General features: G+C 60.7%; 1 protein-coding gene across 2 annotated transcripts in view; it reads right to left on the bottom strand.

Moving 5' to 3' along the window:
- AATK (apoptosis associated tyrosine kinase) overlaps window positions 1-12330 on the bottom strand; it is a 38826-nt gene that overhangs the window by 16172 nt on the left and 10324 nt on the right. For both annotated transcript variants that reach the window (XM_079904454.1, XM_079904453.1), the window contains exon 2: window positions 127-260. In XM_079904454.1, the coding sequence (XP_079760580.1) occupies window positions 127-260 (134 nt within the window). The remainder of the gene's footprint in view (window positions 1-126; window positions 261-12330) is intronic.

The following is a 12330-nucleotide window of genomic DNA, read 5'->3' as shown; positions in this document are numbered from 1 at the left end:
TGTGGGGTCCTGGCCTCTATAGTCCCCAGAGGGCCCTAGGAGGGAAGGAAGCCCAGTGCCGAGTGGACACCAGAGGGCCAGCCCTCAGGATCTCGTCCACAGCCTCCCCCGACCCCCAGCCCTCACCTTGAACCCGATGCCGCCCTTCTTACAGCACAGGCAGGCCAGCATGAGGGCAATGACGGTGAAGAGCCCGGAGAAGGACACGGCCACCACAGACAGGGAGGACGACCAGGAGAGCTCGCTGAGCGGGGCGCCGTCTGCCGAGGGAGAGAGAGTTACAGGGCAGCTCTGCGACCCGGCCCCCATCTGCACCCAGTCCCCCAGGCACACTCCGGGGCCAGCCGGATCCCCACGCCGGGCTCCGAGGCCCCCCGATTCATTGCGGTCTGAGCCTCAGCACCCTTACCCTTGCTCCAAGACCCCACACTCGGAGGCACAGCCGCCGGCCCAGGGCCGGTGGACACACGGGTTGGCCACGGTGGCCCAAGCCTGCAGTCCATGGCCGGCCCCTGGGTGCCACACTGGCCTTGCCAAGGGACAAGGGGCTGGCTGAGCTGGCGAGGCCTGCTCAGCTCCCACTTCTGGGGGGCTGTGGACATCCCTCATGAGCTCAGCGTCTTGGGGCTATGGGGACCCTCTCCCACGTCTCTCTCAGACTGGCCAGCCCACTCACCCCTGTGGAGTGGGCCCCGGGGGCTGCCATCGTTGCCATAGCTATGGCATGGCACTGGTAAAGGCTGTGAGACCCGGGAAGGGGGCTGCTGGGAGACGGACCAGGGCCCCGCTAAGCGGGAGAGACTGAGGACCTGGCTGCTGGCCACATGCCAGGCTCCAGGCAGCTGGGGGTCAGGGCCGGGACCTGTCCAACCTCTGAGGACAGGGATGTCACCGTCCCCAAGAAGGTGAGGCAGCAGAGTTCCTCCATGCAGTCTGGCGTTTCCAAGTCACCCTCTTACTGAACGCCCACCAAGGGACCCCCGGTGCTGTTTCTGTCTTGAGGACAGCAGGGTGCCTCGTTCTGCAGCACCTGGTCCATGTGAGCCCCTCATGGCTCACCCTCATGAGGGTGGGGTAACTGTGATGGGGTAACTGTGGTGCCCAGGACAGCACAATGTGGCCCTCCAACACACAAGCATGGCCCCCAAATTAGGGCTCCAAGCTGCCCCCACTCCCCCGCTGAGCCAGGGCTTTGGGGAAGCTTGGCCCATCTGGTGCCCGCAGGACAATGTGGTGGGGCCAGCCGGGGTCCCCTAAACGCTGGGCAGGCAGTTCCACCCCTAGCCTGCCCTCCTGTCCCACAATACCGGCTCCAGTGCACGCCCCTTTCCCGAGGACTTTCTTTCTGCCCGTCCTCCCTTCGGACCCTGGAGGCTTCCTGCCTGTCCCCAGCTCCTCTGCCCACTGTGTACCCCAGCCCCCCAGCTCCCAATGGCTGATTCCTCAGGACCCCATCATCCCACCCAGCACACCTGCCATCACTGGTCCCTCAGGTCAGAGCAGGTCTCAGCAGCGCCTCACCGGGTCCTAATTGGCACTGAGGTGGCTGCCATGCCTGTCTCCACTGGACAGGAGGAAATGGAGGCTCAGCGAGGGTGAGAAGCCTGCCCGAGGTGGCACAGCTGACCTCTGACTGATGTGCTTCTGCTCCTGGGCATTCTGCGCCCACATGGGAAGCCAGAGCTACCAGTTAATGGGGTATCTAGGAAGACTTCCTGGAGGCAGTGTGAGCCCAAGAGGCTGGAACAATGGCAAGTGCGGCCTGGACTCCTACTCAAGTTTCTGAGCTCATTCCAGATACCCACACACAGGGAACAGAGGCGAGGCTGAGGGCCCAGGAGGGCAGGGTCACCATGGCAGGGGAAACCAGCTCAGCCTGCCCTTGGAAGAGACCCTGGAACTTTTGGCTGTATTCCCCAGTCCCGTGGGGCTGCAGATACTTTCACAGGGGCCTCCACAGGCCAGGTTTCGGGTGGGGGGCCCACCCACTGTGTAAGCATCACCCCCCCAACTGGGCTCTCCCACCCAAATAGCGTGTACTCACAGGTTGCTGAGCAGCGCTGGCTGCCGCACCCCCAAGAAGCCATGAAAGCCCCCAAGGATGTGCTGTTGCCATGGCAACCCATGGGCGTTCAGCAGGCTCCCCTCCCGCCACCTCTGCCTGCACGCGCACTCCTGCATCTCCGTCTCCTGGATGGTCCCAGGGCCTGGAAGAAGGCAGCAGGCACCAGGCCCATCACCCACCCGCCCCTCTGGGCCGCACAGGCTGCTGTCGGGCAGGATAACCTCAGATGGCCCAGCCTCAGCCTCTGCCCTCAGCCTCCTTGATGCTAGTCCTGGGGCGCGGCCCTCCTGTGGGTCCCCTCCCAAGCCCCTGGCGGGCCCTGGTCACAGAACTGGGCTGAGGGTGGGTGGGCACTCAGCATGATGTGCTCGACTCAGCAGCAGAGGAAGGTGGCGGGTGGGGCCCCGCGTGGGCCTCCCCCACCATCCAATGCCCACGTCCCTGAAGGTGGATCTGCGGGGATGGGGAGAAGACCAAACAGATGGGCAGAGGCAGAAGCGGCTGCGAGGCTGTGGACTTGAATTTTCAAATCTACGAAACATGTCAGTTTCTGGAGCCCCACCAATGCTGGAACAGTTGAAACCCTGCCCCCCTCCCCGAGACTACAGCAGGTGACAGGAGTGTCACCCTCAGAACCACTCTGCAGACGAGGACACGGAGGTCCGTGTCAGAAGCTAGGCGACTGCTCTCGGTCCCCAGGGAGCCCCTGCCCTGCCCGCCACGGTCAGAGGATGATCCTGGTGGGAGAAGGAGGGTTCCAACAGCCCCTCGGTGTCAGATGGACCTGTCCCCTCCAGTGTCACCCCCAGATCCCAAGGCCGCACAGGGGCCGCTCACCCCCTGCCCACACATGGGCATCACTCACTCACTGCACCCTGGCCACCCCCAGGAGGGAGCCACCAACGCCCTCAGCACCTCCAGCTCTGGCTCCCGGAGCCCTTCTCTGAGCCCGCAGGCCGGCGCCTACAGCCTGGGCCCTGCTGGCCGTGAACTCCTGAAACAGACCAGTGTCTGGCAGAGACACCTGTTGTATCAACACAGCGTGAACGAACACACACACGGGGGCACACACACTATGTACGCACACACACATACCCTCTCTTCCAGTCCCCTCGACAAGCCTGCTCAGGAGGTATCATTGTGCCCACTTTAGAGGTAAGAAAATTGAGGCTCAAGGAAGTTATAGATGCAGCCAAACACCGACAGGGCTGGTGCCTGGGGGCCTGGGTAGACCCACTCCTGACTCCTGGCTCCCTGCTCCTCCACCATCCACCAAAGATGCCTACGGGGAAGGTCCCGCTCGTGCCCTTAGGATCGGCGCCCACTAACAGTCTGGGAGGCCCATATGGGGTCCCATTCACGCCCCACCTCTTCCCAGAGGGCAAGAGGGGTCAGCACCTCGTTTCATTCTTTTGACAACCTCAGTGAGAGGTGTGACAGCCCAGGGATGCTCTCTGTGTCAAGGGCTAGAGGAACACTCAGGGCCTGGAAACACCAATAAGCCTGTGTTCACTGATGGAGGAAAGAGAACAGTGCCAGGACCACAAAGGGTGCAGAGGCCCATCAGGTTTGACGCTGGGGCAGTGGGGCCACGAGGAGGGGGCAGAGCAGCCTCAGGTGGGTATTTGGTTCCGCAGAGCAAATAAGCAACATACTGGAGCCAGTGCAGGACGGGGAAGAGCCGGAGGTGCCCGCGGCGGGTGGCGGTGCCTGCACGACCCCAGGGTATGGGCACCTGGCACACCTATAGTGCACAGACAGGCACTGACCTGTGTGTCTGTACTCGTGCACCTGCACACATGTCCTTCCATGCTCTGTCCACTGAGGGGGCCTGGCAGCGGTGACCCCGAAACCATCCCCCCAGTACCAGGCCACTCACACACCAGAACGACACCACGAGTGCCCGGGAAGACAAAAGTTGCAAATGGCTTTGTTGTTTGTTTCAGAAATGAAAAACCCATTCAAACAAACCTCAGGCCGTTCACCTCTGCAGCAGAGCATCCAGCCACGGCTTTGCTCCCAAACTCCGAGCCCTTCACCTCTCTGTGGCCACTCACCCTACCGTGACCGTCAGCCCCACGCGAGCCCAGCACGGCTCAGGCCGTTCACCTCTGCAGCAGAGAGCATCCAGCCACGGCTTTGCTCCCAAACTCCGAGCCCTTCACCTCGCTGTGGCCACTCACCCTACCGTGACCGTCAGCCCCACGCGAGCCCAGCACGGGAAGGCCCACTTCCAACCGTACCCCAAGCCCAGACGCCTGCCGCTCTACCCTTGGCCTGGGGGACAACTACACAGGCCGCGGGAGGGCAGCTTGGCAGTGAGACACAGGTCGGGGTGGGGGTGGGGGGGTGTTCCTCACCGCCCACCAGGTGGCACTCTCTGGCCGTTTTATGTCCAAGGGTTCAGCGGGGAGAGCCTTCCTGTAGACTCTGGGCAGGTGAGAAAGGATCAGAACACCAGCCCCTGGACATGGCCATGAAGCCCAGCACATACATCACCGTGCCAGCCCCCTTCTGTAACCGTGAGGGGCTCCAGAACTGAAGCCAAGGTCTGGGGGCTGCAGGGCTGGGTACCAGGCACCAGGCCCCTGGATGTGGGGAACAAACGCCCCGCTTGTGCGGCTGGTGGCTGGCTCAGAGGGGTGCATGCCACCCGGGGGTCCAAGCTTGCGGCTACTGCACTTGGGACCCACCAGCATCGTGGCACATGGCCTCAGCTAACACCCTGTGACAGGAGGGTCCCCTGAGGCACTGCCCTGCTGGCTGGCCGTGCCTGGCCTGGGCCCCACTCGGGGGACCCTAGGTCTCCACGGGTGTTTCTGTCCACCCAATGCCTCCGGGACCCATTTCTGCAGCACTGTCACCAGAGGTTCCATCCCTGCCCCCAGACCCTGCCCCCAAAGCAGAAGGGAAGGCCAGACCCTCACGGCACCCACAGCTACTGCCCAGCCCCACAGAGCACAGTGGCCACGCATGGACAGGCACCGCCTCGGAGGGCCCTGGCGGGGGCAGCAGCTCCCAGGTCAGGTCATAGTCAAGGGCCGCAGGCTGGGCTGCCCAGTGCAGCTCCAGGAAGGGAGGGTGCCGGGGCCAGAGGTGAGGGGAGCCTGCTAAGCAGAGGAAGACCAACCCCCGGCCAAGAAGCCTCCCTTGCACGCTGGGGCACTCGACCACCGTGGGGCCTGGCCCCATGGTCCTCCCCACAGGAGATGGGCACCTGGCGGGCAAGTGCTGGCACGTCTCTGTGCCCATGTGCCAGTACCAGGGGGCTCCTGGTCATGGTGGGAAGAAGCTACCTGCTCACCCTCCCCAGGCTGCGCTGGGGCAGCTCCAGGCCAGGCTGGGAGGGGGCTCAGGGCCTCGCTGGGCTGGAAGCTCCACCAGCTGTGGGACCCTGAGCCTCAGCTTCCCCATCTGGAAATGGGGCCACCCCACACCGAGTGTGCAACAGAGGAACACCAACCCAAGGTGTCAGCTAGGCCTGGTACACACCACAGACCCCCTACCACAAGACCCCGCCCCCCGCCCTTTCCCACTCCAGCTCAGCCCCAGGTAAGGGGTGAAGGGTGGGCTAAAAGGTGCTCCAGGCCTCCTGCTGGCTGAGCGGAGGGCGAGGAGAGGAGGAGCAGGGGCAGAGGCTGGCCCCGCAGCGAGGCCACAGGGCGGCCGCTCACCACCTGCTCCTCTCTGCCCCCATACTCCTGCCCAGAGGGCACGCCAAGATTATAAAAATAACCCACAGACCCAGGTGAAGTTCACACCACCGGGAGTCACCTGGGAGTGGCCAAGGGTGGCCCTGCAGCCCGAGCCCTTGGTTGTACCCCATTCAGTGAGCCCCCCGCCCCTGCACTCGCTCACCTCCACGCAGGAAACATAGCCCCCGCGGGCACCCAGATCCCAGAGCCCCTTCAGGCCCCACTTCGCCAATCTCGGTCCAGCTGGGATGGGGGAGGGCTGGCCCACCACACACGGGGCAGGGCAGGCAGGACTGCTGAGTGCTGGCAAGTTCTCTCTTAGGGTCCATTTCATCGTCCAGGTCTGCCCTGGGGCTGTGCAGACCTCCTCCGGCGTGTCCAAGCCTCGGGGGCATCAAGGCGGGGGCAGGGCACTCATGCGGTGTGGCCTCCACGGCGTGGGGTGAGGCTCCCACTGCTTCAGCTCACACCCGCCTCCTTCTGAACTCTAGACCCTGCCTTCCAGGGTCTCCAGGGTCTGCTCACTCCCCATGTGTCCCGTGTGCCCCACAGCGAGGTGAGCTCCTCAGTCCCTGGAGCCTCGTCCCGGACGCCGAGCTGCCTGCGTCCCCGGAGCCGCTCTGCAAGCTTCCTCCATCCGAGCCGCCCTGGGCGGGGCAAGTGGCCTCAATATGAACTGCTTTAAGCAGGGGCAGGTGGCCCCCATCAGAGGCTCCTTAAGCAGGGGCAGGTGGCCCCCATCAGAGCCTCCTTAAGCAGGGGCAGGTGGCCAAAGTGGTCCTTCACTGGGAGGGGGATGGGCGGCATCTCAGCCGTGGGCTAGGTTCCTGCCAAGTGACCGTGGGCGTCGGCACACAGCCCTCCACCGTTGCAGCGCTCACTCCCCAAGGCCCCTTTCGCCGTGGGGGGCACCCACAACCGGGGGCACCCACAGCCAGGGTCACCTGGCAGGCACATAGCCTGCCTGTCTTCACCCAAAGGGCTGGGGTGAGGAAGTAACAGACAGGAGTCTGGGGCCCCCGGCCAGGACCCCTCCCTGCCCTCCCCAGTGCCCCATGCCCGCTCTGTGGGCAGAACTGGGGCCAGGGAGCCAGGACACTGGGAACAGGGTGGTGACATCACAGGGAGAAGCAGCGCCCGTGGGTGGCTGAGAGCACACAGGGCAAACCCTGGGCCCAGACCCCTCAACGGGCCCACAGCCTACGGGGCTGGAAGAGGCAGGGGCTGGGCCGGGGATTCTGGAAGGAAACCTCACGGGGTGGGGGTGGGGGGTCCCTGGGGTGGTGCTCCCTGAGAGCAGCGGCCAGCCCACCCCCACCTCCACCAGCAGGGGTCACGTTTCTGGTGTAAGAGGAGCTCTTTTTTGTCGTGATTAAGGCTCTGCTTTAATCAGATGAATTCACACAGGAAAGGACTGAGAGTCCAGCTCCCTTATGCGAAAACGCAGGTTGTAAAAGCCGACATGGTCATACAATACAAACACCTGTTAACCATCGACCATCACAACAAAGGTGGTGTGTGCGGAGCCAAGAGGCGCCTGTCCCATCTTCCCTGACACCCAGGAGTATTCACACCCCAGGGTAACAAATGCTCAGCAGCTCACCTCTGACACCCACCAGCCCCTACAACACCCCAAAACCCACGCAGCATCTGAGCCAGAGCAGCAGGTAGACCAGAACCACCCCGCGTTCCTGGCCGCTCCTCTGTCTGAGGTCCCGCCTCTGCGGCGCCCTCCTGTGGGGATGATTGATGGTGGACCCTGTTTCGTTAGATACTTCTTAAAATAATTCTATCCACCTGCAGAAGCAACAGAGAAAACAAGACAGAGACGACCAGCTTCCCCCTGACCCAGCAGGCCTATGGCCTCCATCGGCCCAATTCTGCTGCTTGAACGGGACCCTGCCTTCCTGGCCAGCCCGGTGGCCTGATGAGCACTGCTGGGCAAGGCCCAGCCATTTCCAAGGAGGCACAGCGTTCGGTAAAACTGCATGGCCACGTTTAGGAAGAGTAACTCACGCTTACCGGGCACTGCTGTGTCCCGAGGGTCTCCCGTGGATGCTTTCTCCGCCAGGAGGGGCCCCTTTCCAGTTCATGATGAGCAAACAGAGCCCGCCCCCACCCCCCAGCCTCATGGGTCAGATCTCACCCGTACCACCCAGCTTCCCACCTGGAACCACCCTTCTCTGGCCCCACCCCACCTCCACTGGGCCAGGCACATGTGGGGGTCTGAACTGCAGGTCATTTCAGGGTGACAGCCCCCCACACAGCTGCAGCCAGGCACCACCTCCCAAGGCAGGGACACCAGGTCCACCAATGGGTCCCCACCCCTCCTTTCCCTCCCCTCCCCCTCCCCCTCCTTCCTCCCCCTTCTCCCTTCCTGCTTTTCCTGCTTCGTTTTCAAGTTCAACACATTCTTTGAGGATTCCCCCCTCCCACACCTTCTCTGCTGTCCCCCAGATCACCTCAGGGACCTGCAACTGGGGTAGGGAACCCAAGGGAGACAGGTGGGCCAGAAGACCCTCCTTCCAGACCCCACAAGGCTAGAGTCCCATGTCCCCAAGCCCTCCTTGCCTCCTGGACATCCCACAGTCCCCCATAAAACCTGCCAGGTGCTGGCTCTGGGACTCTGCCCCCACCCTGTCCCCCGAGTACACGACTGTAACACCCGCCACATGACAGGTCCTATCCAGTTCTCCAGGACCAGCCTGATCCCACTGGGAGGGCGGGTAAGCAGGGGGCAGGAGTGGGGTCCAGCGTCAGGGTCTGGGCACGAGCCACACCACCCATGGCCCTCAGTGGATGGACATGGAAGAGGAGGGGGGAGGGAAGCTGGTTTAAGCTGGGGTGGAGGCTGCAGGGCCAGGACCTGGGTGTCCCTTGGGGACAGATCCCCCCATGGCCCACCCTGGAGGTCTCAGGGCCCTTCACAAGGGGCTCCGTTTTTGGGGGGCCTGGCCCTGCAGGTGACACGGGAGGGGTGACACGGATCCTATGCTCCCCAAAGGGGGTGGACATCAGTACCCAGCAGATCCCTCTGGTGAACCACCCTCAGTGCTGGTGCTCTCTGGTCCTGGCCTCGGTCCGTCTCCAGGGAGGGCTCCGAGGGGCTGGTGGGAGGAGGGGGATGGACCATTTGTGGGGGGAGCTGTGAGGAGGGGAGGGAGCAGTTCTGAACAGAACCAGGTACCAGGCTGGGCTTCTTGTAAAAGGAGTGACTTGTTCCACCAATGAGTGGGGGTGAGGTCAGGTGAGTGGTGTCCATCAGGGGGCTGTCACACGACTTGGGTCACCCCACCTCCCTCACCCCCTCCCAGGCACCCATCAACAAGACCCATGGCCTTGTAGTGGATGAAGCTCTAAACAAGAGAAACTAGAAAAAGTGCAGAGAGAGGGATCTTGCCTTTCTAACTCTTAACATGTCCAAAAGCTACCATCATTAAAACCATATGGTTCTGCGGCAGAGATGGGCCAACAGGTAAAGAGCGAAATCACAGCCCAGAGCCAGGCCTGGCCTCAGCGGAAGACCCTGCACAGAATGCCCGGCCCCGTGTGGTCTTGCCTCAGACCACACACCAGGATAACTTCAGATCGACATCAGTGAGTCAAATTATAGCATCTGAGAAGAAAATAGATAAATATCAGGCTTCTCAATGGAGAGGGATTTTTAAGCTAAAAGCAACGGAAGGAATCATGAAAGATCAATGGGTTTGGCCACATAGAAACATATGTTCCATAAAAGCCCCAAATTAAAAGGAAACAACAAACCAGGACGAATGATTGACAGAAAATTTGTCAAGGACTGATGTGACTACTTTTGGGAGCACACAATCAGCAAAAACTAAAAAAATACATTAAGACCCCAAAACAGAAACAAGCAAACACCACACAGTCAGCCCACAAACAAGGAAATGCAATTTGACCAGCCCACAGGAAAATGTGCAGCCTCGTCCATAATAAAAGAAACGAAATGTCACACCCGATGTCAGCTTCTCGACCACGTGAATTCTTAGAAGCTGGTGTCTGGCCGAAGCCCACACACCAGGACCAGCTGCCCAGGCGCTCTGGTGGGCGTAAGTTGGAGCAGCCTCTGGAAAGCGATTTGGAGACATGCATGCAGGGCCTGGGAGACCTGCCAACTCCCAGGCCTAGTGATTCCAGGTCTGGGAGTTTAAACGAGAGAGCAGCCTGGATGGCACACAAATCCAGACTAAAAACAAAGGAAGGACCAAGTTAACATCACAGGCAGGAATCGCTTCACACAGGGATGTTCCCTGCAGTGGTGTTTATAAGAGTAAAAACCAGCCTAAATAGTCACAATAAAAAGATTCCGTAAAAACAACAGTACATTTGCAAAAGAAGCCACAGAGAGTGAATTTAAGAAGATGTTTTAAATAAATGAGGAAATATCAACTTTATGCGAATTTTAAAAAGTGGATACACAAGGAAACGGTTGGGCTCAAAGCAAATGCTTGTTATCTGACCACGGAGTCAAGGGTTCATGGGGTCTCCCAAATATATACCCTTCATGAGTTCTGACATATCCGTACACCAAACCCATCAAAGCCAACACTTTAAACATGCTCAGTTTAGTCTATTTCTATTATGCCTCAGTAAATTTGAGAACAAGAGGCAGGACATAGAATTGTTTATAAATCCTGATCACAACCATGTCAAAAAAAAAAAAAAAAAAACTAACTGAAAGAAAATATCTCAAAATGTGAACAGTGATTGTCTTGGGTGGTAGAATTCTGGGTAGTTAATACCTTCTCGTCTGCAGTTTTCATATTTTCTACAATAAGCATGTACTACGTCGAGAGTCAGATGTGTATCATTTTATTTAATTATCACCCACGCCTAACCCCATCCCTCTCGTCTTTAAAGACCCCCACGGTCTCACCGTAAACAGAATGGAGCCCAGATCCTGTCCTGGCGTCACAGGGTCCTGGGTCTCCACAGGTCTCTGTCTGCCCCCCACCCCACACTCAAACCCCACCTGGGGGAGCCACATGGCTGGAGGTCCGTAAGGTTTCCCCAGGGAAACAATGGGGACACAGAGGTGGAAGGTGGAGGTGGCCTGGATCGGCGAAGAGAAGGGTCAGTGACTCCAGCCATCCTCAGGTCAGTGGAGCCACGTCTCGCGGCCAGAGTGCAGGAAGGAAAGCAGGTTGTGCCTCACTCTGGGTCCCGGGGTGGCCCCTGCACCCTCCACCTCCTCAGCCGCCCCCTTCACTGTCCTGGGCTAGACGCCATCCTCCTCCCAAGTGGACCCAGGCTTGGCCTACATCCCCTCCTGACCCCGTCAGGGCCCCAGCTCCCACCCTGGTCCCCAGCTTCTTCTGGGGCCCCAGACCCCGATATCCACCTGGCCCTGGCCCTTCCCTTGGGTGTCCTGGAGCATCTCAAACCAAAGCCAGCATGGAGTCCCTGTCCCCCTCAAGGCAAACCCGCTCCCTGGGTCCCTCCCACCCCCTCCCCAAGTGGGAGACCCCAACTGCCTCTGGATTCCTCTTGCCCCCTCCCCACATCCAGCCCTGCTGAGGCCACTGAGCTCCACCCCATGGCCCAGACCCTACCCAACCTCCTCGGGGGTCTGTGGTTTCCAGGCGGTTCCTCACCTGGGACTGAAGCCATCTTCCAAAAGCGCCACCCATGAGCCCCCTCCGAGCCCTCTACCTGCCTGCCTGCCCACTGCTGGCCATTCCCCCACTGCACCTTCATCCTCGCTGGCCCCTCGGCCAGGCCCCGTCCCAACATCCCCAGCAGCCTGAGACACACAGCACTCAGGAAGCATTTCCAGTCAGCCCCCTCCAGCCTCAAGGCCCAGTGCCTCGGTCTCCCAGTCTGCTGGGAGGGGCCGCGTGCTGCCGCCTGGCTCAGCAGCCACTCTGAAGAGTAAGGGAGCCATCTGAGCCACTAGGACGGCCATGATCTTTAAAGCAGAAAATAACAGTGTTGGTGAGGATGTAGAAGAAAAAGGAGCCCCCGCGCAGCTGGTGGAGAAGCCGTGGGCGAGTCCGACGGCCCCTCCACGGCACTGCGTGGTCCATCCCTATGGAGTGTGCAGAACAGGCGGGTCCAGGGGACAGGGCCCGGGACGGGTACTGCAGTGGCACAGGGCTTCTTTTTGGGGTGATGAAAAGGCTCTGGAACTAGAGAGGTGGTAGCCGCACACCGCTGTGAACGTACTAAATGCTACTGACCCGCACACTTTAAAGGGGTTAAATTCACGTTATATGAATTTCACCTCAACTTAAAAAGATGTTAAGCAAGCGGTCTGACACCTGTGGAGACCGGGTCAGGGGTGTGCCAACCCTGCCGGCCCCCATGGGCGGGCACCCCCAATGCGCCCCTGGCTGGCTCACTGCTCCCCCCAAGAGCCCCTTTCCAATCTGCACCAGACGCCCATAGCCTCATCCTTCACCCACTCCCTTGGGGCGCTGCCCAAACCCTCCTGGAACAAAGGCCACTTCCACAACAGTGAGGGTCCTGGACGACCCCCCATCGCGGCCAGACACCATGGGGAGCCCACTCCTCGACCAGCATCTCTGCCGGGGGCCGTGGGCTCCGAGG

Source organism: Stenella coeruleoalba (assembly GCF_951394435.1).
Source record: "Stenella coeruleoalba genome assembly, chromosome: 19".
Taxonomy (NCBI): Eukaryota; Metazoa; Chordata; class Mammalia; order Artiodactyla; family Delphinidae; genus Stenella; species Stenella coeruleoalba.
Note: the sequence above shows the minus strand (reverse complement) of the source record. Positions and strands in the feature narration are given on the sequence as shown.